Below are 24,938 nucleotides of genomic sequence, written 5' to 3'. Positions count from 1 at the left end.
ACCAGTGGTGCCGTGGTCATCAATACCAATGATGAGACTTTGCTTAAATCGCAGACAATTAACTGAATTTTCATTCCACAACCGTCAAGGTGGGATTTGAACTCAGTGTCTATACTAATAGCTCAGAGGCTTAGCCACTGCACTCCCATTTTCATTGCCTCTAATAAAGTTTTCAACTCTTCTCCAATGAGCAGAGAACAAACTGTCTTGGGAAACTAGCTGAAGAATCACACTAAATGCTCCTGGTTTCTATCTGCTTCTGCACCTGTTCCAAATTTACTTCAATGAAAAACAACTTATGTCTCATGCACCTTTAGGCTGATGTCCTCTGGCTGTTTCAAATTTGTCTTAACTGGGACATGTTGTATCAAAGCATGTGACAAGTGCAGCAGCACAATTCACTCATACAAGAAAATACAAGAGGGTGTTACCAGTGAGAAAGACAAGATCAGCAATATCATGGGAATCTCATTGGATACAAGTGGGGTTGCCAACTCTGGCTGACTGCATTGGAGCGTGTGGGCTAATCCTACTCCAGAAGTTTCAGCGGGGAAGAACCTAGGCCAAGATACCCAACCCATACTGAGAAATGGTGTCATGTCAAAGCTTCCATTTTTCAGATGAATTGACTGACCTCGGCCCTGCCTGGATATTCTGTGGTGCTATTTTGTAGCAGAGTTCCTCCTAATATTCTGGATGATATTTATCCCTCAACCAACTTATTAGAACAGGTTATCTGGTGGTTGTCATATTGCTGTTCGTGGGAGCTTTCTGTACACAAACTGGCTGCCATTTTCCTTACACTACAACAGTGATCACACTTCCAACGTACTTTATTGGAATCCCGAGGTCATGAAAGATACTATATAAATGCAGGTTTTTGCTTCCTGGATATATTGCTGATACCTCTTGTTGACCACTGGTTTTCAAATGGGGAAGAGTGGCTCGGGGTGTTGTTAGTCAGGTTCACATGGCAGGGGGAGGGCTGTAATGTCAGGAAAGGGTAGCTACTGGACAAAATCTATTATGACATAAAATTAGTGTGGAGAAACAAAAGATGGTATTCAGCAAAAAACAAAAAAAAATTGGATACCACAAGTCCAGGCAGCTTGGAGATGTCAATGTGTCGAACAGATCATGAGATAATAATGGATCAAATAGAAAATGCAAGACATTTTTAATTGAGCTGTGAAGGCAGGTGTGTCTCTGGCTAGGATTAGGATGAGAAGATGATGACATGTTTGTATTTTATATTTTGTGATTAGGACAAACCAGTTTTGAATGGTTCGATGGAAATCAATGACATTTCAAATCTGCATTGCAAAGACATTGAGGGCCTGGCTACCCAATTATAGATGAATGAGCCTTCAGCCCTTCATGCGTGTGCATGGGCTATGCACTTAATTCCTCATCCACCTCCTCCCCTTCTGATCAGGCATTCATGTCACTGTAGGCTAAATAAACCAAGGGTGTGGGGTACGAGCTTTCTCATAGCTCTGTGTATATTTATTGCAAAATATTTGTTAACCAGGAGGCACTAATACCTCATCATTCCAGTTGGAATGTTTACAGTAAATAGGTGTCGTTGTACCTCAAGCCTTTCCACTTGATATCTCTCTTCTCCTATACTTTCCTCCTCTCCTGAAGATAGTGATACATCCTGGCTTGTGATCTGCTTTTTGACCGAGGGCTTGATCACATGTCCAGATATCTCACGTGTCTTGGTGTCAATTACTTTGTTTGATTTTGTTCCAGTAAAACAATGCACAGGATGGTAAAGGTGGTACGGTAAAGGTGAATGTAAGCACAAGGTATTAGGGTAGAGTAGCGGTTAGCGTAACGTTTTACAGTGCCAGTGACCCAGGTTCAATTCCGGCCACTGTCTGTCAGGATTTTGTACGTTCTCCGTGTCTGGGTGGGTTTCTGCCGGGTGCTCCGGTTTCCACCCACATTCCAAAGATGTACAGGTTAGGAAGTTGTGGGCATGCTATGTTGGCACCGGAAGTGTGGCGACACTTTGCGGGCTGTCCCTGGAACACTCTACGCAAAAGATGCATTTCACTGTGTGTTTCAATGTACATGTGACTAATAAAGAAATCTTATTTAGACTGACTGCCACCAGATTCTCATCCAAGCAGCATTTCATTGAAAGTCATCCCAGCTATACCCATGCACTGGTTATCACAAGGTAAGAATGCATTCTGATATTCCTGTTTTTGGGATGCCCCAAAGAGCTTCACATTCAGCGAGGTAGCTTTGCATATTGCTGTGTAGGAAACATGGCAGCCACTTTCTCACACAGCAAGATTCCAAAAATAACAATGATCAACCAATCCATTTCAATGATTGTCAAGGCATTAATGGAGACACAAGAGACTGCAGATGCTGGAATCTGGAGCAAATAACAAACTGCTGGAGGAATTCAGCAGGTCAGGCAGCATCTGTAGAGGGAAATGGACAGCCGATATTATGGATCGAGACCCTTCACCTGGATAGATGAAGGGACTAGACCTGAAACATCAACAGTCCTTTTCCCCCCACAGAATCTGCCTGAACCATTGAGTCCCTCCAGCAGTTTGTTTTTTGGTTGATCAAGCCACTAATGTTGGCCAGGGCAATATTCTTGTTAGTCAGAGTCATACAGTACGGAAACAGGCCCTTTGGCCCAAATGGTCCATGCTGACCAAGATTCCCATCTAAGCTTTGTTAAATACAGTCCTTGGGTTTCTGAAAATGTCCCTTACAGACAGGTAAAGTTTCAGTTTACTGTGTGGGCCAAAACTCCACTGAAGGGTGCAGCCAATTATCTGTTCGGGTCACTGGAGTACATTTTCAACCCACAACCTTCTGAACTCGAGCAGAAAGTGTGACCAACTAACATTCAAAATATTGCATAATGCAATATTTACCATTTAGGCCAGATTACTTTTATAGTTAGCGACAAACAATCTGGAGGAACTCATCAGGTCAAGCAGCATCTGTGGAAGGAAAGGAACTGTCGACATATCAGGTCAAAACCCTGCATCAGGACATTTATTTTTACTATCATAGTGTTGACATTATTACAGGTGTGAGGCAGGCAAACCTAACAGGATATATTTACTTCATGATGTAATGTAGCTTGTTAGGTGCAATCAGCAATGCCCATTGTTTAAATGTTGGATCTAAAAGTTACAGGCCTACACAGGTCAGTTATAGCACCTCTTTAGTCTCTTACACGACCAAAATGACCTTGTTACAGAACCTTGTTTTTCTCTTTCCTGTTTGTTAAAGTTACATTTCTATAGCCCCTTTCATTGTAAAGAGGTACTTGTTTGAAATGCAGTCACTGGCATATTGTAAAATCACAAGATCACAAGACAAAGGAGAATTAGACCATTCAGCCCATCGAGTCTGCTCCGCTACCTCACCATGAGCTAAACTATTCCCATCTTGCCCCAGTTCCCGGCCTTTTCCCCATATCCTTTGATACCTTGACTAATTAGATACCTATCAATCTCCTCCTTAAACACCCCCAATGATCGGGCCTCCACAGCTGTATGCGGCAACAAATTCCATGTATCCACAACCCTCTGGCTAAAGAAATTTCTTCTCATTTCTGTTCTAAATGGGTACCCTCTAATTCTAAGACTGTGTCCTCTAGTCCTGGACTATTATGGCCTGTTATATCTATTAGCTTAGTCTCTCTGTTTCCAATATTCAAAAATAACATCAACCTTCTTTCCCTTTTTCTTGCTCCGTCCTGAATTTAAGCATATCAATAAACTATTAGCTTGAGGACAATGATAGTATCATTGCGAGTTTCCAGCACTAATCCAAGGTTTTCCTATCCTAGAGGCGGGAATGTGGACCACAGGGAGCTACCACCACAGGCTCAGACTCTAGACATCCAGAAAGAACAGCTAAGATCTCAGTCCATCTAGACAGGTGAAAGTAAATGCTAAAATCCTTTTAATATCCCTTTCAGAGTACCCCAATTTGTTTTACTTTTTAAGTACAATCACTGTTGTAATGGAGAAAATGACGCAGATAATTCACACACACCCCAAGCTGTCAAAAGCATTTGGTGACCAGATAATCTGCTTTGGAAATGTTGACTGATGTATGGATCTCGGCAAGGATTTAGAGCATAACTTCCCTTCTTTGAACTGCTGTCATGGGATATTTTACATTCAGCTGAAACAGCAAACATGGTCTCATTTTAATGTCTCACTTGAAGAACAGCACCTTCAACAGTGTACCACTCCTTTGTCGCTACACTGCTGCATGAGCCTAACATCTTTTGGACAAAGAGGAAATGGAACCTGAACTTAGTCAAGAGTGCAACCCTGTTGATACAGCTGATATTGGTGAGCTTCTCTGATCTCACCTTGTCAGACACAATATTCCCAAGTTCAGACACAGATACAAGAACAAAAATAAGTTGCTCTGTGCTTTGATTCCAACATTAATGAACCTCTGCTCTGCTTGTTGGGTAACACAGGCTAACCATTGACAACTTGGGCAACTCATGACTCCAAGTCCTAGTTGCAAACCCCATGTCATATACCGCCTGTAACAACACTGCTACTCAAACACAGCAGACATTCGAAAGCTATTGACAAAATATGCTGGAGGTATTTTGCAAACAAGTTTCAAGATTATCAGCCTCATTCCCCCTTCCTGGTCCACCAGAGAACAAATACTATCCAGCTCCAGCCTCACCAGTTCTTACTTGATGCAACAATAAAACTGCAGCAGAAGTGTTAATGTAGATTAGTGGTGGTGGGAGGTGTTAGGGAGCAGTGAAGGTGGGGGCGGTGGGACTAGCACAGTCCTTAACTTGGTTCCTGCGCACGTGCACGTTCCTGACTCAGTTTCTAGCATGTAGAACAAGGGCAGTACTGAGCTTGCTGTCAGTGGCCGTCATGGCTGAATAGCCTGCTGGCAGACACTTCATGTGCTCTGTAAGCGTTGAGCAAAGAGGGAACGGTGCTGACTGTAAAAAATCCATCTTCGTGCTTTCAGATATATCAAAAAGGATGAGGTGTTGGGGCGATGGGTGGGGAAAAAGATTTGAGAGAGATTCGGTGACTTGGGAACAGTTAATTTTCAACACTACTGCATTGTAGAAAATTCTTGGACTATAGGGTGACCTTTATGTTAAAAAAAAAGTATGATAGAGAGTTATAATTTAGGGTGGTGATGGGCCAGTAGATGAAACGTTTGAATAAAATAAGTGTCTAAATGCTACATGCGATTCCATCCCATCAGTGTGTCATAGATAACTAGTTCACGGCTTTCATTGGCATAGGCTGAGCAACCTAAATGAGAAGAGTTGTATTTGAGTTCTCATTTTTGGGTTCCAATTGTAGGCAGCGTTGCACATAATGACAGCAAGCGGAACTACACACAGGAGATGTTGGCAGGGTTCGACAGAGGTTTTAATGCGATGGTGCAGGATAGATGGCAGTGCATTTGCCTCCCCATTTACATCTCCCGTTCTTACTTTCATCCAAGTCAATTAGGAGGGATACGAAGTGAGAATGTCTATTGGTTATCGCCCACTTGATAATGTGGCACCTAGTCAAATTCTCTAGTGCTATTCTTTCTTTGGGACTAATTAAGCTAGTTTACTTCTCAGTGTCTCACTCAAATAAAAGCTTTTACTTGCACTGTGCAGTATAATGGAATGTCTCAAAGCTAGTACTTTGAGATCTGATGAAGGGTCCTCGATCTGGCATGTTAAGTGTTTCTCTTTCCACAGACATTGCCTGTTCTGTTGAGTTTTTCCCAGCACTTTGTTTTTTTTCCCCCATACTTTGGAAGTGTAGTCACTGCTGGAAATGCACCAGCCAGTTAATGCACAGCAACATCTGCAAAGGAGCACTGGGAGACCAGATGGTCTGTTGGTTGAGTGATTGGCTACAAGACAAGTGAGAAGTCTCCTATGTGATACAGAATCTTTCACCTGCACCTGAGAGGTCAGGAAAGGGCACTTGGTGAAACATCTCATCCAGAAGACAATGTTAGAGTGAGAATGTCACTCTCAATTACATGCCACATCTCTGTAGCGGGACATCCTCCTGACTCAGAGACCCAACAATCCCATGTCCACATGAGATGATACATACCTATGCACTCAATGCTAACAGCGTTTAACGTCTTCATGGCTGCATCTTACCCACCTTTAGTATGTAGCGTCTTCTCCTGCCTTGGTGATAATCTGTCCATCTGCAGCTCTGAGGGCAGTTCCTCGGCTGGCAACAGGGGTGCATTTTTCTTACTGCAGCAGCCCCCAAATCCCTGTTTACACATCAGGAAAAATACAGCCACAGGCACTGGCAACTGTAGAGCAAAAAACAAATCATGGATTGAAGAAAGAAATAACAGAATTAACTCATCCAGTGAACAAGACATGAACTACCTTGTCTGAACTGAGCATTAGACCTTGTGTAGCGATATTGTGTTAATGTCCCAGTCTGAACCTCACCTTGTCAGATGGAGACACAATATACATACTTGGTTTTCCCTGGAGGAGCTGAGACAAAGAATTGCATAGATCTTTCAAGGAACTAACATCGCCAGGATGGACCAACAGGTTTCCATCTGAACTACATGAGGGTTTTAACCTATTCTCACAACTTCTGGTCACATCTTGTAACTGCTGCTGGAAACCATGCAGAGGTATCTCATGGGTACAGCTATAAAGGTCACTGCAGTAAGTGGTCTGTGGGTCTTATACTCAGGAGTGCATGCACATTGTCCAATATTTCAGTACACAGCAGTGTAACTTGGAGTGGAGGAGTGGTAACAATGGGGGCTCCTCATGACCTGATCTGGATATTAAGTCCCTTTGCTAGTGCTCTCATGTATCCTTCCACCACACCTCACCTTGTGGTGGAGACCAGAAACTCGGAATGCTGAGGTGACTGGACGAGCAAACAACAGGCATCAATATAACTACAGCCATTACTGCACCACAGTAACCCAGGGCTGCAGCAAACATTTCAGCCTCTCCCCAACCCAAGAACTAGGGATCAATGTGTGGAAGTATCTAACTTTTGTATGAAAGAGTGACAGACAGATAACTTCCAATTCAGCCGTCCTGTGTCAGAATCAAGTGATCGAAGAGTAGGCACGACATGGACTTTTGATGCTGAGTAAAGGCCTCCAGCAGAGTCATGTGTCTCAGTTCCAACCTTAGGACAGTGGCCATTAAATGCAAAAAACAGAAACGTCTGAGTACGTTGCTAAATTCAGACGATTGAGCTGGATGTCAGCAGCCGTTCTATGTGTTGGATCTATGCCTGTGGACGAGATCAAACAGACAACTAATGTGCTATCTGTCATTAATATTAATAATCAGGCACAGATGGGGTAGAGATTCATCCTTGGCTATTGATGCTAAACATGCATTGAAGCAGGGGTATGCATTGTAATCCACTCCTGAAGGTCTTCGCCATTGACTTCAACGGAACCAAATGAAGTGAAATGCAACAGACAGTGTTTAGCACAAGCAGAAGAGGATGTAAGGAATCAGGGCTACCAAATGTAGACAATACCCGGTCCTGGGGAGCGCAGGCAGTTACGTGTTGAAACTCTCTGTCCCCATCATTTCTTGTTCCCTTTCTATCTATTCCTCTTCACACACCCATCACTCTGTGCACACAATCATGTAACCATGCCATTAGCTGCTCTACAGTGGCACTGTAGCACATTGATTTCATTCTATTCCTCCCTTCTTTACTCCTTACAGACTTAAACCGTCAATCTTCGATTTGTGTTAAGGCCACAGGACTCGTACTGAAGCAGGAATACTCAGTCCCTGTACCAATTTCCTTTAAGCATCTTTGCTGGCTGGTTTGAAATAACTTGCTAAATTCACTTTGCAAGTATTTTTGTGAGCTGCTCTGAGCGAGAGGAATTAGATCCGACTGAAGATCAAAGTAGCAAGCTACAACAGGAAGAGCCACTCAGATACCGACTGGGGTTGATGATGACCCCGATGTTGGAACAGCAGAAATGAAGGTCTTCAGTTATAGGGTGGCTGAAAAAGGGTTCTCCTCAAGGAGACAGAGGGGCTTTCAGGAGGATGAGAGGTTTTGAGGGATTACACAAGAAGAATTCTCTCCTGTGGATATCCAATAACCAGAGACCATAGTTTTAAAATCACTGGCAAGAGATTGGAAATTGAAGTGAAGATGGATGCATACCCAAAATTAAGGAACTTTCTGGCCTAGATGGGAATCTTGTTCAGCATGGGCCAGTTGGGCCAAAGGGCCTGTTTCTATGCTGTATGACTCTATGACTTTTATCGATGCACCATAGGAAAGCATCTTATCTGGATGCATCACAGCTTGGTATGGCAACTGCTCTGCCCAGAACTGCAAAAAACTGCAGAGAGTTGTGGACACAGCCCAGCGCATCACAGAAACCAGTCTCCCCTCCTTGGACTCTGTCTTTACCTCTCGCTGCCTTGGTGAAGCAGACAGCATAATCAAAGACCCCCACCCACCCGGGTCATTCTCTCTTCTCTCCTCTTCCATCGGGTAGAAGATACAGGAGCCTGAGGGCACGTACCACCAGACACAAGGACAGCTTCTACCCCACTGTGATAAGACTAGTGAACAGTTCCCTTATGTGATGAGATGGACTCTTATTGCACTGCACTCTCTCTGTAGCTGTGACATTTTACTCTGTACTGTTATTGTTTTTACCTGTACTACATCAATGCACTCTGTAGCAACCCAATGTAACTGCACAGTGTAATGAATTGACCTGTACGATCGGTATGCAAGACAAGTTTTTCCACTGTACCTCTGTACAGGTGACAATAATAAACCAATACTATACAGGATTAGAGAGGTTTGGAATTAAGCAGGAGTTCTCTTTGAAAGGACTCACTTAGGCACATGACCCAAATGGTTTCTACCAACCATTCCTTTCTCATGGCCCTTTCACAACCAGGAACCCAAACAGTGCATCCCGATACAGCAGTAATCTACTTGCACTTCTTCCAATTTAGTGTATTATGTTCAGTGTTCACAATATGGTCTCCTTTATAAAATAGAAAGCAAATGCAGAGTCGGTGACCGCTTTGCAGAACATCTATGTTCAGACTGCAAGGCTTGAGCCGGAGCTTTCAGTTGCCTGTTACTTTACTTCTCTATCCCACTCTCAGCTTTTTGTCTTTGGCCTCCTACACTGTCCCAATAAAGCTCAAGGAACAGATCTTCTATTAGACACATTGCAGCTGTTGGGATTCAATATTGAATTCAACAATTTCCATCACCAAGGTGTAGTAGGCTATGGACCAAGTACCGGTTAAAGGCATTAGTATAGATAGGTACATGATGGTCGGCACGGACACAGTGGGCCAAAGGGCCTGTTTCTGTGCTGTATGTATCCATCATTCTAATTTTAGATAACAAGCCCTTTTGTGTCAGAGCAGTTCTAACATTAACTCAGCTGTTCTCTCTGTACTGCTAAGTATTTCCAGCATCCTCTTTTATTTCCAGATTCAAGAAACTCTTGTGTTCTGCACTTCACAGTTCTGGCCTTGTTCTTTCCTCCTCTCTACTGGCTTCATTCATCTCCCTCTATTTACTGTCTTCCAGACAGTTAAGTTTTCATTAACAAGCACTCATCACTCACACTTCGACAACACCAACACCATTTGTGCAGCCTGGACAATCTTCACCCCATCACACACATTCTCTCTGTTCTTGCCACCCTCCCCACCCCGCCCCTGAAACATGCTCACTTAAAACATGCTCATTTTCTCACTTAGCCAGTTCTGATGAAAAGTCACCAACCTAAGTGTTGATCCTGTTTCCTTTTCTGCAGATGCTGCCTGATCTGCTGAGTTTTTCCAGTGTTTTCTGTTTTAATTTCAGATGTTCTTTCCTTTGAACATTTCTGACTTTATGACCACAGCTCCTCCAGACGGACCTCCCCCTTTGTTTCTTTAATTACTTTTGCCTTTTTATCTCACACCATCATCTCTTTTCAGTCACTCCTCCTCCACAATTTCAGATTCTCCCTTTCATTTCCCCCACCCTCTCAGAAGCAACACCACCTCCCCCACCCATCCCCACCCCCTTCTCTGCCTCTGTATTTGCTTGAAACTTGCATCTCCACCTTTTCCCAATTTTGATGAGAGATCACCTGTCTCATATGTTTCCACAGTGCATCTCAAGCATCCAATGTTTTGCTTTCATTATCAGCTGTTCCAATGAAAGAAGTCCTACCATGCTTGAGTAAAGAGGCAAAAAAAAAGGGAAGGAAGATTGTGGAGGAAATGCAAATTCATTTCATGTATCCTTCAGGGAGGCAGCAACAATAAGAACACCACCTTCTATTTGGTTATAAGTTTCTGGATATTAAGAGAACTATTGGGATAGTGCAACAAAATGGCACTGGGGTAGATTCATGATCTTGAAGAATGATCCTCCTAATGCTACTATTTCTTATTCTGGCTTCTGCCCTCTTCCTTTCCAGTCCTGATGAAGGGTCTCGGCCCAAAACGTCGACTGTTTATTTCCCTCCATGGATGCTGCCTGACCTGCTGAGTTCCTCCAGCACTTTCTGTGTATTGCTCCAGATTCCAGCATCTGCAGGATTTTTTGTCTACTATTTCTTAGATGCTTTTATACATACAGAGTTGACAGTGCACATCTTCCCCAAGGTGTTTCTCGATGGGATCTGAAGTCAAATGATCAAAAGGGGAGGTTTAAAGGAGTGTCTTAAAAAGGAGGAGGGGGGTGGGAGGTGAGGTTTAGTGAGTGAATCCCTAAATTCAGACTACAGCAGCTGATGGCTGTCAGTGATGGAGGGATTATATTTGGGGATGATCAGAATTGGACAGTTATGGGATTGGAATTTTCAGAGATAGGGACGGGCCAGGGTCTGGAGGAATTGAAAACAGAGGTGGAATTTCAAAATCAAGGCATTGCTTCACAGGAAGTCAAAGTTGGTCAGCAAGCATGAGGGGTGAACATCCAATGATGAAAGAAGTAAACTGGTTTCAGTTGTGAGGTTACAGTGTACCTTGGCAAATGATGCAGGAACAACACAATCCTTTTTTGAACAATACTATTCGGGACAGTTCTTCACTTCAAGCATTTAGTTATTGTTATCCGGCTGCACTCAAAGGATTAAAATATTTAACTTAAAACAAATACGAAGAATGCTTTGATCCTTTTTGCTGATATTTGTGAGTAATTACAACATCATGCCTGGATCAAGGGAGAAAATGTTAACAATGGTGCTCAGGGCAGTAACCAAAGGACACAGATTTAAGATAATTGACTAAAGAACCAGAGGGGAGATGAGGAGATTTTTGGTGTGTGTGTTTTTTTTTTACACAAGGAGCTTCTTTGATCAGAAGTACTCTGTCCAAAGAAAACTGGAAGCAGATTCTTCAGTAACTTTCAAGGAGAAAGCTGTAGGGATAGTGAAACTAATTCAATATCTCTGAAAGTGGAACAGACTTGCCTGATAGAATCGCCTGCTTCTGCGCTGCCTGATTGTCTAATTCGACGTCAGGAATAGGTTACCTCGTAAGGTGACATTTGCAATTTTTAGCTGTGTTCTACCAGTGCAGTTCGACAACTTATCTCCCAACGGTGACTACACTTGAAATATAAAATTCTTAGGGGCATCCTTAGAAGGCGAAAAGTGTTATACAAATGCAATTCACTCCTTTGATTTTCATTCTGGATAATTGATAAAGAGAAGCAACTTGATTACAAAAAAAACTCCAAGCTTTCTTACTGTGCTAGTGTGAAAGGATTTTCACCACAATTTATTTCTCTGGAGGGCCTGTAGGATTCTAGACATGATTAGGCCATTCAGCCCCTCAAGTGTGTGAACCATACTGCCAGTAAGATGCTATCATGGTCTGTAGATGTGACTTTACATCTCATCCCTGCACTGGTAAATGTAAATTAAGTGAATTTAATAAATCTGGAATTAAACAAAAACTAGCATTGGTGGATTGGCATTAAAAAGAACATCTGGTTCACCAAGGAGCAACACACAAAGGAGCTGGAGGAACTCAGTGGGTCAGGCAGCATCTATGGAGGGAAATGGACAGTCGACATCTCAGGTCATGCTGCCCGACCCACTGAGTTCCTCAGTGCCTTTGTGTGTTGCTCCAGGTTTCAAGCACCTGCAGCCTTTTGTATCTCCATATGGTTTGCCAATTCCACTTAGGAAGGGAAATCTGCTTTCCTTATCCAGCCTGGACTATACCTGACGCCAGAGACAGCAAAGTGGTTCACTCTTACATGCCCTCTGTAATAAATCAGCATGACCCTCAGTTCGTAATGCTATTACAGCACCAGTGACCTGGGTTCAATTCTCGCCGCTGTCTGTAAGGAGTTTGTACATTCTCCCCGTGATTGCGTGGGTTTCCTTCGAGTGCTCCGGTTTCCTCCCACATTCCAAAGACGTATGGGTTAGGAAGCTGTGGGCATGCTATTTTGGCACCGGAAGTGTGGCAACGCTTGCAGGCTGCCCCTAGAACATTCCACGCAAAGATACTTTCACTGTGTGTTTCGATGTATGTGACTAATAGTGATATCATCAAGGACAATTAAGGATGGGAAATAAATACTGGCCTCACAGCAATATCTACAATATATGAACAAACAAAAGAAAATTAAGTCATAGCTAAACTGTTAACAAAAGATGCAGGAACATGGAGTTATGTACCTCACTCTCAGTTGCAGTTGATTCACTGTCCATTTATTTCCGGCTTTCTCTTTGCTGATTGATTTCAAGTTATGTTTACTACAAACCAGATCCCCAGCCCTCTGTTCACTCCAGCCTGTTTTGGCTTCATCCTGTTTTTTCCCTTTCTCTCCCCATGACAGGAACCGATCCCATCTACTCCACATTCCTGTGGACTTGCCCAGTTAGCACCCACTGCTTTAAGTGAGACTAGTTGTCCAAACCTGGGGACCCAGTATGGGTGTGATATTCTAGTCAACTGCCCTGTGTCAAAATCAACCCCACTGCTTGGATTGCGACAAGAATTGTTTGAGAGTCTCATGAGAATGACCAATGCCCTAGGTATCCTACCCAATGGCTTCAAGGGATATGGAAATTGGAGACACAAGAAATTCTGCAGATGCTGGAATCTGGAGCAACACACACAAAATGCTGGAGGAACTCAGCAGGTCAGGCAACATCTATGTAGGGAAATAAATAGTTGACGTTTCGGGACTGGCCTGATGAAGGGTCTTGACCCGAAACATTGACTGTTCATTTCCCTCCATAGATGCTGCCTGACCTGCTGAGTTCCTCCAGCATTTTGTGTGTGTTGATATGGAAATTGGTAACTGACCACTGGGTATTGGCAAAAATTCAAATGGGTTACGTACATCCTTTAGATCAGGTAAGCTGCCATTCCCTCGCCAGTCAGACTTACTTGTGACTCCTGACCCACAACAACTGCACACAAGCCATTCAGTTAAAGGGCAATAAGTGATGGGTAATAAATGTGACCTTGCTTGTGAAACCCACATCTTGCCAGCAAACCAAAACATTTTTTTCGTTCATACTAATCAAAAATATAGCCTTGGAGGAAAACTGATGGAATCTGAAACATAAAACTGAAGTCTGATGGCATTCTCAGTCCAGTTAAACAGAGGTCAGGAGTTTATAATTTACTAGAGTGGGAATAGATTGGATGTTGAGCGTTGTGCTTCGCTGAACCTCTGGAACGTTTCATCAGGTAGTGCAGTGAGTGTCTTCAAGTAGAAGATGCACTAGTTCACATCAGGCACGGAGATGACAGAGGAAAAATGGTCTTGGTGGTAACACTTGATCCTTGGGATGACCCGGATAGTTTTGGATGGCCTGAGGAGGTTGGAGAGGAATGTTCTGGATTATTATTATTCCTACATATTGATCAGATTTTTTTTGTCTCTTTCAGGAGATCACATGGCTGCAGAGGTGGCTGTGAGTGGGAAGAGAGGGGGAGAAGTTTGGGGAAGTGAGATCATGAGACTCCAGCCGGCATGGCTCACAAAGCAAGCTTAATGGGTCATTCCATTGATTTCAAATGTTCCTAAACCCTTAAATCACACCTTATTTAATATATATCTGCATATCTTACTTAATTTACATCTTACTTACATTGATCAGAGCCATGATCCAAAAGGCATAGGACACGTTTGAGATGAAAAGCCCATTGTTCGTAAGAACGATGTCAGTCTCATTTATCAGGTGGGGATGTATCATGGAATTTCGAATGTGCGTCAAGTCAGCTGATGTCCCGTTTGCAGTGAGGTTGTTCTGTGTACAGTTTGTTTCAGAGAGGAAAGGATCTGCTATCATGGGACTGAGGAAAGCACCAAAGCCAACACAGAAATGGAGGACCTGTCAGGAAAAAGGAAGAGAATTCACATCAAAGCCAAGAGTTCCCACCAATCAATTAACTAAAAGAGAAAGTAACCTAATATCATAGAACATAGAAAAGTACAGTACAGGAATAGGCCCATTGGGCAATCATGTGTGTACCAAACATGATGCCAAATTAAACTAATCCCATAGACCTGCACATGGTCTGTATCCTTCTATTACCCACCTGTTGACGTGTCTGTCCAAATGCCTATTAAATGTTCCGGTCATATCTGCTTCCACCACTTCCCCTGGCAGTGCTTCCTAGGCACCTACCACTCTGTATAAAGGACTTGCCTCACAAATCTCCTTTAAACTTTCCCCCCCTCACCTTAAACCTATGCCCTCTGGTGTTTGACATTTCCACATTTGGAAAAAAGACTATCTACCTAATCCATGCCTCTCATAATTTTATAAATTTCTATCAGCTTGCCCTTCGGCCTCCGATGCTCGAGAGAAGACAATCCAAGTTTGTCCAATCTCTCCTTATAGCTAATACACTCCAATGTAGAACATTTCAGAGCACCATGTGATGCACCCAAATGTGCCAAAGCATGGTTGGTAAATTTGGGCTGCTCTGTGCACAGCTTTCCTTACCCTAGGGAAGGACATACTTGCTTTAGATAGGGTGCAAACAAGGTTCATAGTTGTTGAGACAAGAGGGTTATCCCATTAGGAGATATGGAGTGCAAGGGGCCCATGTTCTCTGGAGTTTAGGTGAGCAGTGATCTTTTCAAAACATGGAATAATTTTAGAGGCAATTATAAGGGAGATGCGGAAAGTTTAGCTCCCCTGAATGGAACTTGTTACTATCTTGGAAAGATGGGGGGAGGATGTGGGGGTGGTCAATCAATTATGACTGATGGAAGGAGAAATATTTTCCTTCAGAGTGTTGAGAGTCTTTGGCACTGTCTACCTCAGAGGGATAAAATGGTTGAGTTGTTGCACATGTTCATAGATATGTTTTTAGACACAAGGGACGTGGAGATTGGTTGGGAAAGTGGTAGAAAGTCACTGAATAACAGAGCACTTTCAATGGGCCAACCAGTTCCTCTTCCTGTGTACTTATTTCCTTAGATCCATTTCTTCATTTCCTGCAGCTCAGAGTGAGGTTTTGAAGCATGGCCTGTGGAAAAAAAAAATCAGAGCAGGTGTGGGCCACTTGATCCTTCAAGCCTGCTCTGCTCCAGCATTCAATATGATTATGGCTAATCCTATTGCTCAATACCATATTTCTGCTCTACCAGCATGGCCCTTGATGCCTTTTCTGTGTAGAAATTGATCCCACTGCTTAAATATATTCAGCCACTTAGTTTTCACAGCTCAAGAGTTGAGAATTCCCCAGATTCATCATCCTCTGCATGAAGAAGTTTCTCATCTGTCTTAAATGTCTTAACCCATATCCTGACACTGTGATCCCTGGTTTGAGACCCCTAAAGCTGTCAGATTTTTTGAACATTTAATGAGATCTCTCGTTTTCCCAAACCCGAGTGAATACAGGCCTGGATGACCCAACCTCTCCTCTTATGATCGTAGGAACCAGTCTGATAAATTTTTGTTGCACTGACCCAATAGCATGTATATCCTTTGTAAGATAAGGAGACCAAAATTGCACACAGTATTCCAGCAATACACAAGGCACTGGAGGAACTCAGTGGATCCCTCCACCTCTTTATACTGACTATCTCCCCTCATTTTTTGACCAGATGAAGGGTCCATTTCCCTCCACAGATGCTGCCTGACCCACTGAGTTCCTCTAGCACCTTGTATGTTGCTCCAAATTCCAGCATCTGCAGTCTCTGGTGACTGCACAATATGCCAGGTATGGTTTCATCAGGCCCTGCATAATTCTAGTAAGACATTCTGTCCCTGTACACTAAACCTCTTATAATGAAGGCCAACATAGATCAAGTCAAACAAACACATCTCAACAACAGCATTGCCCAGTGTGTTTGCCAACCTGTAGGAAGATGGGCGAATCCTTCTGGTAGATGCGGACCAGTTGCAGGTTAGCAATGGTGTCTATGCAACCCATGGCCAACCCGGCCACTGCCAGGACAAAGGCAAGGATAATCACATTGTTGCAGAAGGGGATGATGGAGAAGACAGCTGATATCAGTAGGGTGGAGACAAACAGCGCACACAGGGAGCAGGAGAACCTGGAGAAGACAATTGCAAACGTGATTAATACCGGTGGGACATGGAGCAAAAGGTGAACTGTAACTACTGGCAGGACAAGTTACAACTTTCCTCTTGCTTTCCCACCAACACAAGACAAACTAGCTGTTCAAAGGAACATTCCACCAGCAAATAAGCTTGTCGCCAACATCAGTGATTCAAAGCATTAAGGTAAAAATGAGAGTTAAGTTATGTGTAGCAAAATTTGCAATTTACTTTAATAAATTATACAGATTGAAATCTATATTTGAAAGTTCTGACATACTACAGGCAAATGTAGCAAGGACATGACGTTTAGAAAGAGGTTGCTGAGAAGGTATTGACAGAATAATAGGTGAACCATGAGTTAGGTGAACCATAGTTTCTTCTCCTTCTTAGGCAATCCCCTGTGATTGAGGATGACTTGCTTCCAGTCTTGGGTATGTCGACTGCTCTGCCCAAGACCGCAAGAAATTACAGAGAGTTATGAACACAGCCCAGTCCATCACGCAAACCAGCCTCCCCTCCATTGACTCCGTCTACACTTCCTGCTACCTCAGAAAAGCAGCCAATGTAATCAAGGACCCCTCCCACCCCAGTTATTATCTCTTCTCCCTTCTCCCATTGGACAGAAGATACAAAAGCCTGAGAACATGTACCACCAGGGTCAAGGACAACTTCTATCCTGAAGTTATCAGATTCTTGAACAGGCCTCTCATACACTAAAAGATGAACTCTTGATCTCCTGATCTACCTTGTCATGGCCCTTGCACTATTTGTCTACCTACACTGCACTTTCTCTGAAATTGCAACATAATATATTCTGCGTTGTTTTTCTTTTTACTTCCTCGATGTATTATGTACAGCAAGATCTGTCTGAATGGCACACAAATAGAAGCTTTTCACTCTATCTCCATACCCGTGACAATAATAAACCAATTCCAATTTTTAATGGGTTCTAAGGTGACTAATCAGGCATCCCAGAATGTGGGCATCCCAGACCCTCCCACAGATAGGGCAGAAGGTACCCAATGGGGTGGGCACATGGGTAGTTTGTGAGGTGGTGTGCTCCTTCTACAATGTATGCAGGGCTTCTGTGCACTCCCAATGCACAGATTAGAGGTTGTCAATACCATCCCGACTGCTCCTTCTCTTTGAGCAGTCATGGGCCAACAATTCCCAGGAATCATTGGGGATGGTGCATTTCCTCAAGTCGACCTCAAATTGAGCACATCCTTGAATCTTTTCCTCTGTCCACCTGGTGGTCTCCCTGTGACAAGAGCTCAGAACCGAATGTCTGGGGTCAGACACACAAGTGAAGTAAACTAGCCAATGCAGTCAACTGAGTGCATCAAAGGTGTCAAAGCTGGGGGCATTGGCCTGGAAGAGGTCACTGACATTGATCACTCATCCTTCCAGTGAACTTGGATTTTACAGAGACCATATCGGAGGCATCTTTCCAGTGCCTTGAAGTTCCTGCTGTCAGTGATCCAGGTCTCAGAAGCCCATAGAAGAGTAGGGATCACTGCTAACCAGGAAGCCCCGAGCTTTGTACCAGGTCTGGGCCTTGATCTTCAAGCAGCTGCTATACAAACATCCAAAGGCCACCCCACTGATAACGAGGAATGGAGATTATCTCATCAGGGACAGAGAGGCAGTCAGCTCCCACTGGATCAAAGACCTCCTCGACCAGGACCATGTCCTTGACGTGAGTGCCCCTGACTCCATTCCACAGCAACCTGTTCAGCCACTCTTGCTGCCACGCCTGAAAAACAAGAAGTCAAAATCCCATTTCCCAACTAAATAAAAATGACAAGTCCTCAGGAGCAGACAACAGTCCCACTGAAAATCTAAAGCTCAGCGCTGATGAGCTCCAGTCACAAATTCACAATATTATTGTTCATATCTGGGAAGAGGACATACCAGGGGATCTCAGAGATGCTTTAATCATGACCATCTTCAGAAGTCCAAATATAGTAACTACAGAGGTCTGCCTGCTAAACCATTACTTTGTTTCAATCACTCACTGTGAACAACCCTGGTTCAGTCAGATGTACCTTTATTTGTCCATGCAAGCAAATAAGCCCCAAAAGATAACACAATACTAACGTTTTTAATCCCAAATATTCCAAATGGACTTTTCAATCCAACCAAATCTGCTATGGAACACCAAAGATCCTACCACCATCACATAGGAGTGGGGGGGGGGGGGGGGGGGGTGGGTGGGTCACTAATCCAAAGAGCCTTTCCCACATTCAGTTATGTCATGTCTGATCTGCATCTTAACTTTGTTCCTTCTCATAATAATTCTGCCCAACAAAATTCTATCAATCCTATTTTTGACTTTTTCAGTTAATTCCCAGTGTCAACAGCATTTTGGGGAGAATATTCAAGATTTCCTCTGCCTATTGTAGGAAGACATTTCCCCTGATATCAATCCTGAACTATGATAAGGTTCTGAGCTCTTCCACTATTGGAAATATGCGGGACAGAAAGAAACCATCAACTTCTTTAATCAGCCGTATCACCTGAACTGGACTGCACCTTAACCTTCTACACTCAAAGCAATGCATTTACTTCCACCATCACACTAGGTAGTAGGTAACAAATCATAACAGCTAAAACCTTTTATCTTAGAAGCAAGAGCTTAGCCAAGGAAGGATAAGTCCCCTTAGGGATCAGAGGGGTAATCTATGCATGGAGTCAGGGCTATGAGCGAGATCTGAAATGAATACATCTCATCAGTATTCACAAGGGAGAAGGACATGGAGGCTGGAGAGTTAATGGAGGGATACGCCGATATTCTGGAGCATGTGTGTATCAGGAAGAAGGAAGTGCTTGAAATCTTGGAGCACGTTAGGGTAGATAAATCCCCAGGGCCTGACAGGGTATACCCCAGGATGCCAAGGGAAGCAAGGGAGGAGTTTGCTGGGGCTCTGACAGATTTTTGCATCTGGGGTACCAGAAGACTGGAGGATAGCTCATGTTGTCTCCTTGTTCAAAAAGGAGAAATGGGATAAGCCAGGAAACTACAGGCCGGTGAGCCTTACATCAGTGGTAGGGAACATGTTGGAGAAAATTCTGACGGACAGGATTTATGTTCACTTGGAAAGGCAGGGACTGATTTGAAGGAATCAGCATGGTTTTGTGCAGGAGAGATCAAGTCACACAAATATGACTGACTTTTTTGAGACGATAACTGAGAAAATGGATGAAGGCAGAGTGGTAGATCTGTAAGGAGTTTGTATGTTCTCCCCATGTCTGCGTGGGTTTCCTCTGTGTGCTCTGGTTTCCTCCTACATTCCAAAAAACGTATGGGTTAGGAAGTTGTGGGCATGCTATGTTGGCACCAGAAGCGTGGCAACACTTGTGGGCTGCCCCCAGAACACCATGCAAAAGATGAATTTCACTGTGTGTTTCCATGTACATATGACTAATAAAGATATCTTATCTTAGCTCTCTAGTTTGCATGAACTTAGCATGACTTTTGATAGTGTCTTGCTTGAGAGGCTGATGCAGAAGGTTAAGGCACAAGACAGGAGTATCGGCAAACTGTATCCAAAATTGGCCTGTTCATAAGAGGCAGAGGGCAGTAGAGGATGGTTTTATTTCTGACTGGATATTTGTAACAAGTAGTGTCCAGCAGGGATCGATGATATATAGTATGTGGATAGGACAGTGAAAAAGGCATTTGGTATGTTTGCCTTCATAGGCCAAGGCATTGAGTTTAAGAGATGTGATGTCATATTGCATTTGAACAAAACATTGGTCAGACCACGCTTATGTGTATTGTTCTCTCATCAAACCACAGGAAGGATGTGGTAGCAAGAGAAAGGATTCACTATGATCTTGCCTAGACAGAGGGCTGTAGTTATAAGGAGAGTTTGGATAAGCTGGGTTTATTCTCACTGGAATGTAGGAGGCTGAGGGGTGACCTTATGGAGGTTCATAACATTATGAGGGGCATAAATAGGAGATACTGTCATAGATTAGAACTAGAGGGCACAGGTTTAAGGTGAGAAGGGAGAAATTTAAAGGAGAGGGTGGTGAATATGTGGAACGAACTGCCAGAGGAGGTGGTGGAGGCAGATACAATTATAAAATTTAAAAAGCATTTGGGCAGGTAGTTGGATAGACAGGGTATAGAGAGACACAGGCCAAATGTGATTAGCGTAGACAGGCATCACTGTCAGCATGGACAAGTTGGGCTGAATGATCCAATTCTGTGCTTTACATCTCTGGGACTCTACGACGTGCCAGTGTAGAAAAAAAAATAAGTGGAACTACTTGCCCTCCCTGTTGTTGTAGTTCTATTCCATTCAAAGCCTGGCACCAAGGTCTTGAGACTGATTTTCAGGCAACATTTGGCAAGAAGGCGAAGCTGTAAAGGCAGTTCTGTCCATTCTGGTGGAGATATTCTTTAGTAGATTGTCCATAGAACTTTATGCAACAGCAACGCAATTTGGGTTTCTTCCCAATGCTTCTTTCTTTGTACATCCTTATCCTCATTTCCAATCACTTTGTGTCAACCACTGCCCGCCATCCATAATCTCCTCCACCCCGATCTCTGCCCTACCTCAACGGGTTTCCACAATATTCTTCACTCCACCATTAACAGCATTGCCTTCAACTACCCAAGCACTATGCTCTGGAATTCTTTCTCTAATATCATGGATATCCACTGTCCAGGCCTAAGATGCTTATTTCTAACCTCAGCTTTTTGGTACGGAAGAAATTGTCCAAGATTCAAGACACCCATTGTTAAATAAATTAAGCTTCTAACTAGCATCCTTTGCCCATCCTCTTGGCCCGGTTAATAGAAACAACATTGTCCATGTTGACCTAATTAAGACACCCCATCCACTTGATCTGATCACAAAATATCAGTTACAAAATATCACAAGCAAATAATGCTGTTACTAGATGACTGGTAAAATTGGTACAAATATTAGCAGTCAGTAAGGGTTGTTAGTAGTTACAGAGAAGACTCAGAATCCACTCCTCAGCCTTGGTCTAAGAAGAATCTTTCCCCAAAGCCGCCTTTCTGTGATGTTGCTCTGTAACTCATTGGTATATTTTTCCAGTTTGTAATCTCCATTAGAATTTACTGCTCAGAATAAAACGTGCTTTATTGAAAGTAACATAACTGTGTTTAATTTGCCTGTTAGCTGGAAGTATCTCCTCCTTGGTTAGGAGGGGGACCCACTGCTTGAAATAGTGATTATTGACAGCTAAAGAGACCATCATGAAAACCAGCTTCCCCTCCATTGTTTCTGTCTACACTTCACACTGCCTCTGAAGGGCAGCCAACATAAATCAAGGACCCTTCCCACCCCAGTCATCCTCTCTTCCCTCGCCTCCCTCAGGCAGAAGATACAAAAAGCTTGAGAACACTTATCACCAGGCGCAAGGACAGCTTCTATCCTACTCTTACAAAACTCATGAACTGACTTCTTATATGCTGAAAATGAACTCTTGATCTCTCAGTCATGGCCCTTGCATTTTATTTGTCCACACGCATTGCACATTCTCTGAACTGCAACACTATATTTGCATTCTGTTTTGCTTTCCCTTTGTACTACCTCGATGTACTTACGTATGGAATGATCTGTCTGGATGGTATGCAAACAAAAGCTTTTCACTGTATCTGGGTACATGACAATAATAAATCAATTACCTATCTTTGAAATATAGGTTCATACAGTATAACCTCCCTAAAGTGAGAATACTAGTAGACATAACTGATAAGACTTAAGCTCTTGACTTAAACTTAGGATTCTAGAATGGGTACACTCAATACCATCATACTAAACCCCTCCACCTTTCAGCATCTTTGAAGTTAGACTTTGAAGTTCACCTTTTTGACGTTTGGTCACCAAACCGAATACTTCAGGCCTTATTTTGTCCGAGGACTCTCCTATGAAGTATCTTGGGATGATTTACTCCTTTTAAAATGTTTATAAGCATGCAATGTATTGTCACTATATTACATACTACAAGAGATAAGCTCTCATGTTGCAATGTCTCAGCTGGGAAGTAAACTGATTATTCCTTTGTCATTGCAGTGTCAAAGGTAGTTAGAAACCAGTTGGTCCTTCAGGCTGTGTATTTATACAAAACATTTGGCAATGGAACAAGTAGTAAAGGGCACACTCACTCAAGGAGTAGGGACAGACTCTCTTTACATGCAGAAGGGATACAGGTATTTGAGGGGATTTTCAGCTCCTGCACTTTGCAGAAGTATAAGGGGATGAGAGAGTGGTAAATCTGTCAGCAAATTTCTGGTAACATTATGGAACACGTAGGCAATTTGGAACATCACCCCACCCCAACCACACTTCCCCTCCCCAACTTACACAAAATTTCTATAGAGTTATAGAGTTGTACAACACAGAAATAGGCCTTTCAGCCCATCAAGTCCATGCCAACCTTTTTGCCCACCTACATAAATCCCATTTGTCCGTTCTTTCTATGCCATGGTTAATCTAAAATGTGCGACTCCCCCACCTCCCCTGGCAGGGTGTTCCAGATGTCAACCACTCTGTGTAAGAAAAAAAACTTACCCCTCAGATCCCCCCCAAAACTCTTACTGCTCACCATAAACCTATATTCTCTTGCTTTTGATATCCCTACCATGCGGGAAAAAGATTTTGACTATTTACCCTCTTGTAATCTTTCAGGTCAGCCCTCGGCCTCTCTCACTCTAGGGAACAGTACATTTTTGTGAGGGCGATCAGATTGTGAGCATGCTTTAAAAGATAGATGTTGCATTTCTATGGCATGTTTCATAGCTTCAGGTTAGTTCAAATTGCTTCACAGCTAAAAAAGTACGTTTTGAATAATGGTGTACTGTTGTGATGTGGGAGATGCCAATTTGTGCACAGCAAGATCCCACAAGCAGCAGTGTGGGAATGGCCAGGCTCTTGGTTACCAATTTTATTTGATTGATAGATATTGGCTCAAACATCTGGCAGAAATTCTCTGTTTTTCTTCAAAGTAGGGCCATGGAACCACTTATATCCACTCAAGAGGACAGTCAGGACCTTGGTTTAACATCACAAGAGGAAAAACACCTCCATTAGTGCAGCCCTCCCTCAACTCCAAAAGGCAGTGCCTCTAAGGCAGCATCCATTACCAAGGACCCTCATCATCCGGTAAATGCCCTCTTCTCATTACTACCATTGGGAAGGAGGTACAGGAGCCTGAAGACCCACATTCAATGTTTCAGGAACAGCTTCTTCCCCTCCGCTATCAGATTTCTGAACGGTCCATGAACCCATGAACACTAACTCGTTATTCCTTTTTTTTTTGCAATATTTACTTTGGCAATTTATAGTAATTTTATGTCTTTGCACTGTACTGCTGCTGCAAAACAAATTTTACATAATCTAAGTCAGTGATAATAAATCTGATTCTGATTTCAACTGGCACAGAGCTATTTGCTTCGAAGTGCTTAAGACTATGGTGGGAACCAATCCCACGACCATCTGACCCTTTTTTGTCTAGTTTTCCCCTCCATCCCCCCACCCTAGCCACTACATATATCCCACAACGATTGGAATCGTAATTTCACAAGAGATTGTTGGCTCAGAAGGATTCACAAAGAACAAAAGACATAAAAAAACATGCTATTGTTGAAACGTTCATTGAAATTCACAACAGTGACTCATTAAAGTGAACAATTACTTCATTCAACAGGATTTATCCAGGCCTTCAAAAAAAAATCATATTCATAGCTTGAAGTGACATTTTTACGTCAAGAATTTTAACAGCAACACAGGTTATGTTCAATACAATGGAAAGCACATTATTACTTTATTTGTTAAGTCATGTGCAGTTAAATCAACAATCAAAAATAAATCCACTATCAGCTGGGAACTGCACACACATCACCTAAAGGACAATTGAAGGATATGTTATATTTAGTTAAGTTTTCATGGTGAGGAGGTGGGGGTAAGGGAAGAAATTGTCTGACTATGAATGAGACAAACAAACAATTTAGAATCTGCATCTATTCTACTCCCTCAACAGATTAAGCTGGCATGTGCATGGATTCAAACAAAGTGACATTAACATTGTTTGGGAAAGAGGAATCTGGCACAAAGAAATGCAAGAACTTGGTACAGGATGCACCTGGTAATAGGAGATACTCTGGGAATCCCAATCAGAGCATTGAAGGTTGACAATGGACTGAGCAGAAATAGTTAAGAGACTAAACGGTCCTAAATTCGGTCTTAAATACAACAACCACTTGCATTTATGTAGTGCATTTAACTTGGGACAAGATATTCCCAAGAGGCTTCACATGAGTATTTTCTAATAAAAATTGACAGCAAGCCAAAAATAAGTCATTAGGGTAGATGAGTAAATGTTTGGTCAAAGAGGAAGCA

General features: G+C 42.9%; 1 protein-coding gene across 1 annotated transcript in view; it reads right to left on the bottom strand.

Annotated features, from left to right (window-relative positions):
- LOC127580709 (major facilitator superfamily domain-containing protein 4A-like) overlaps positions 1-24,938 on the bottom strand; it is a 61,163-nt gene that overhangs the window by 21,359 nt on the left and 14,866 nt on the right. The window contains exons 2-4 of the mRNA XM_052034479.1: positions 16,352-16,550; positions 14,128-14,370; positions 6,168-6,327 (exon numbers count right to left, since the gene is read on the bottom strand). Coding sequence (XP_051890439.1) covers positions 6,168-6,327; positions 14,128-14,370; positions 16,352-16,550 — 602 coding nt within the window. The remainder of the gene's footprint in view (positions 1-6,167; positions 6,328-14,127; positions 14,371-16,351; positions 16,551-24,938) is intronic.

The sequence above is a fragment of the Pristis pectinata genome, chromosome 20, assembly GCF_009764475.1.
Source record: "Pristis pectinata isolate sPriPec2 chromosome 20, sPriPec2.1.pri, whole genome shotgun sequence".
Taxonomy (NCBI): domain Eukaryota; kingdom Metazoa; phylum Chordata; class Chondrichthyes; order Rhinopristiformes; family Pristidae; genus Pristis; species Pristis pectinata.
This window is presented reverse-complemented; position numbering and strand designations above follow the sequence as displayed.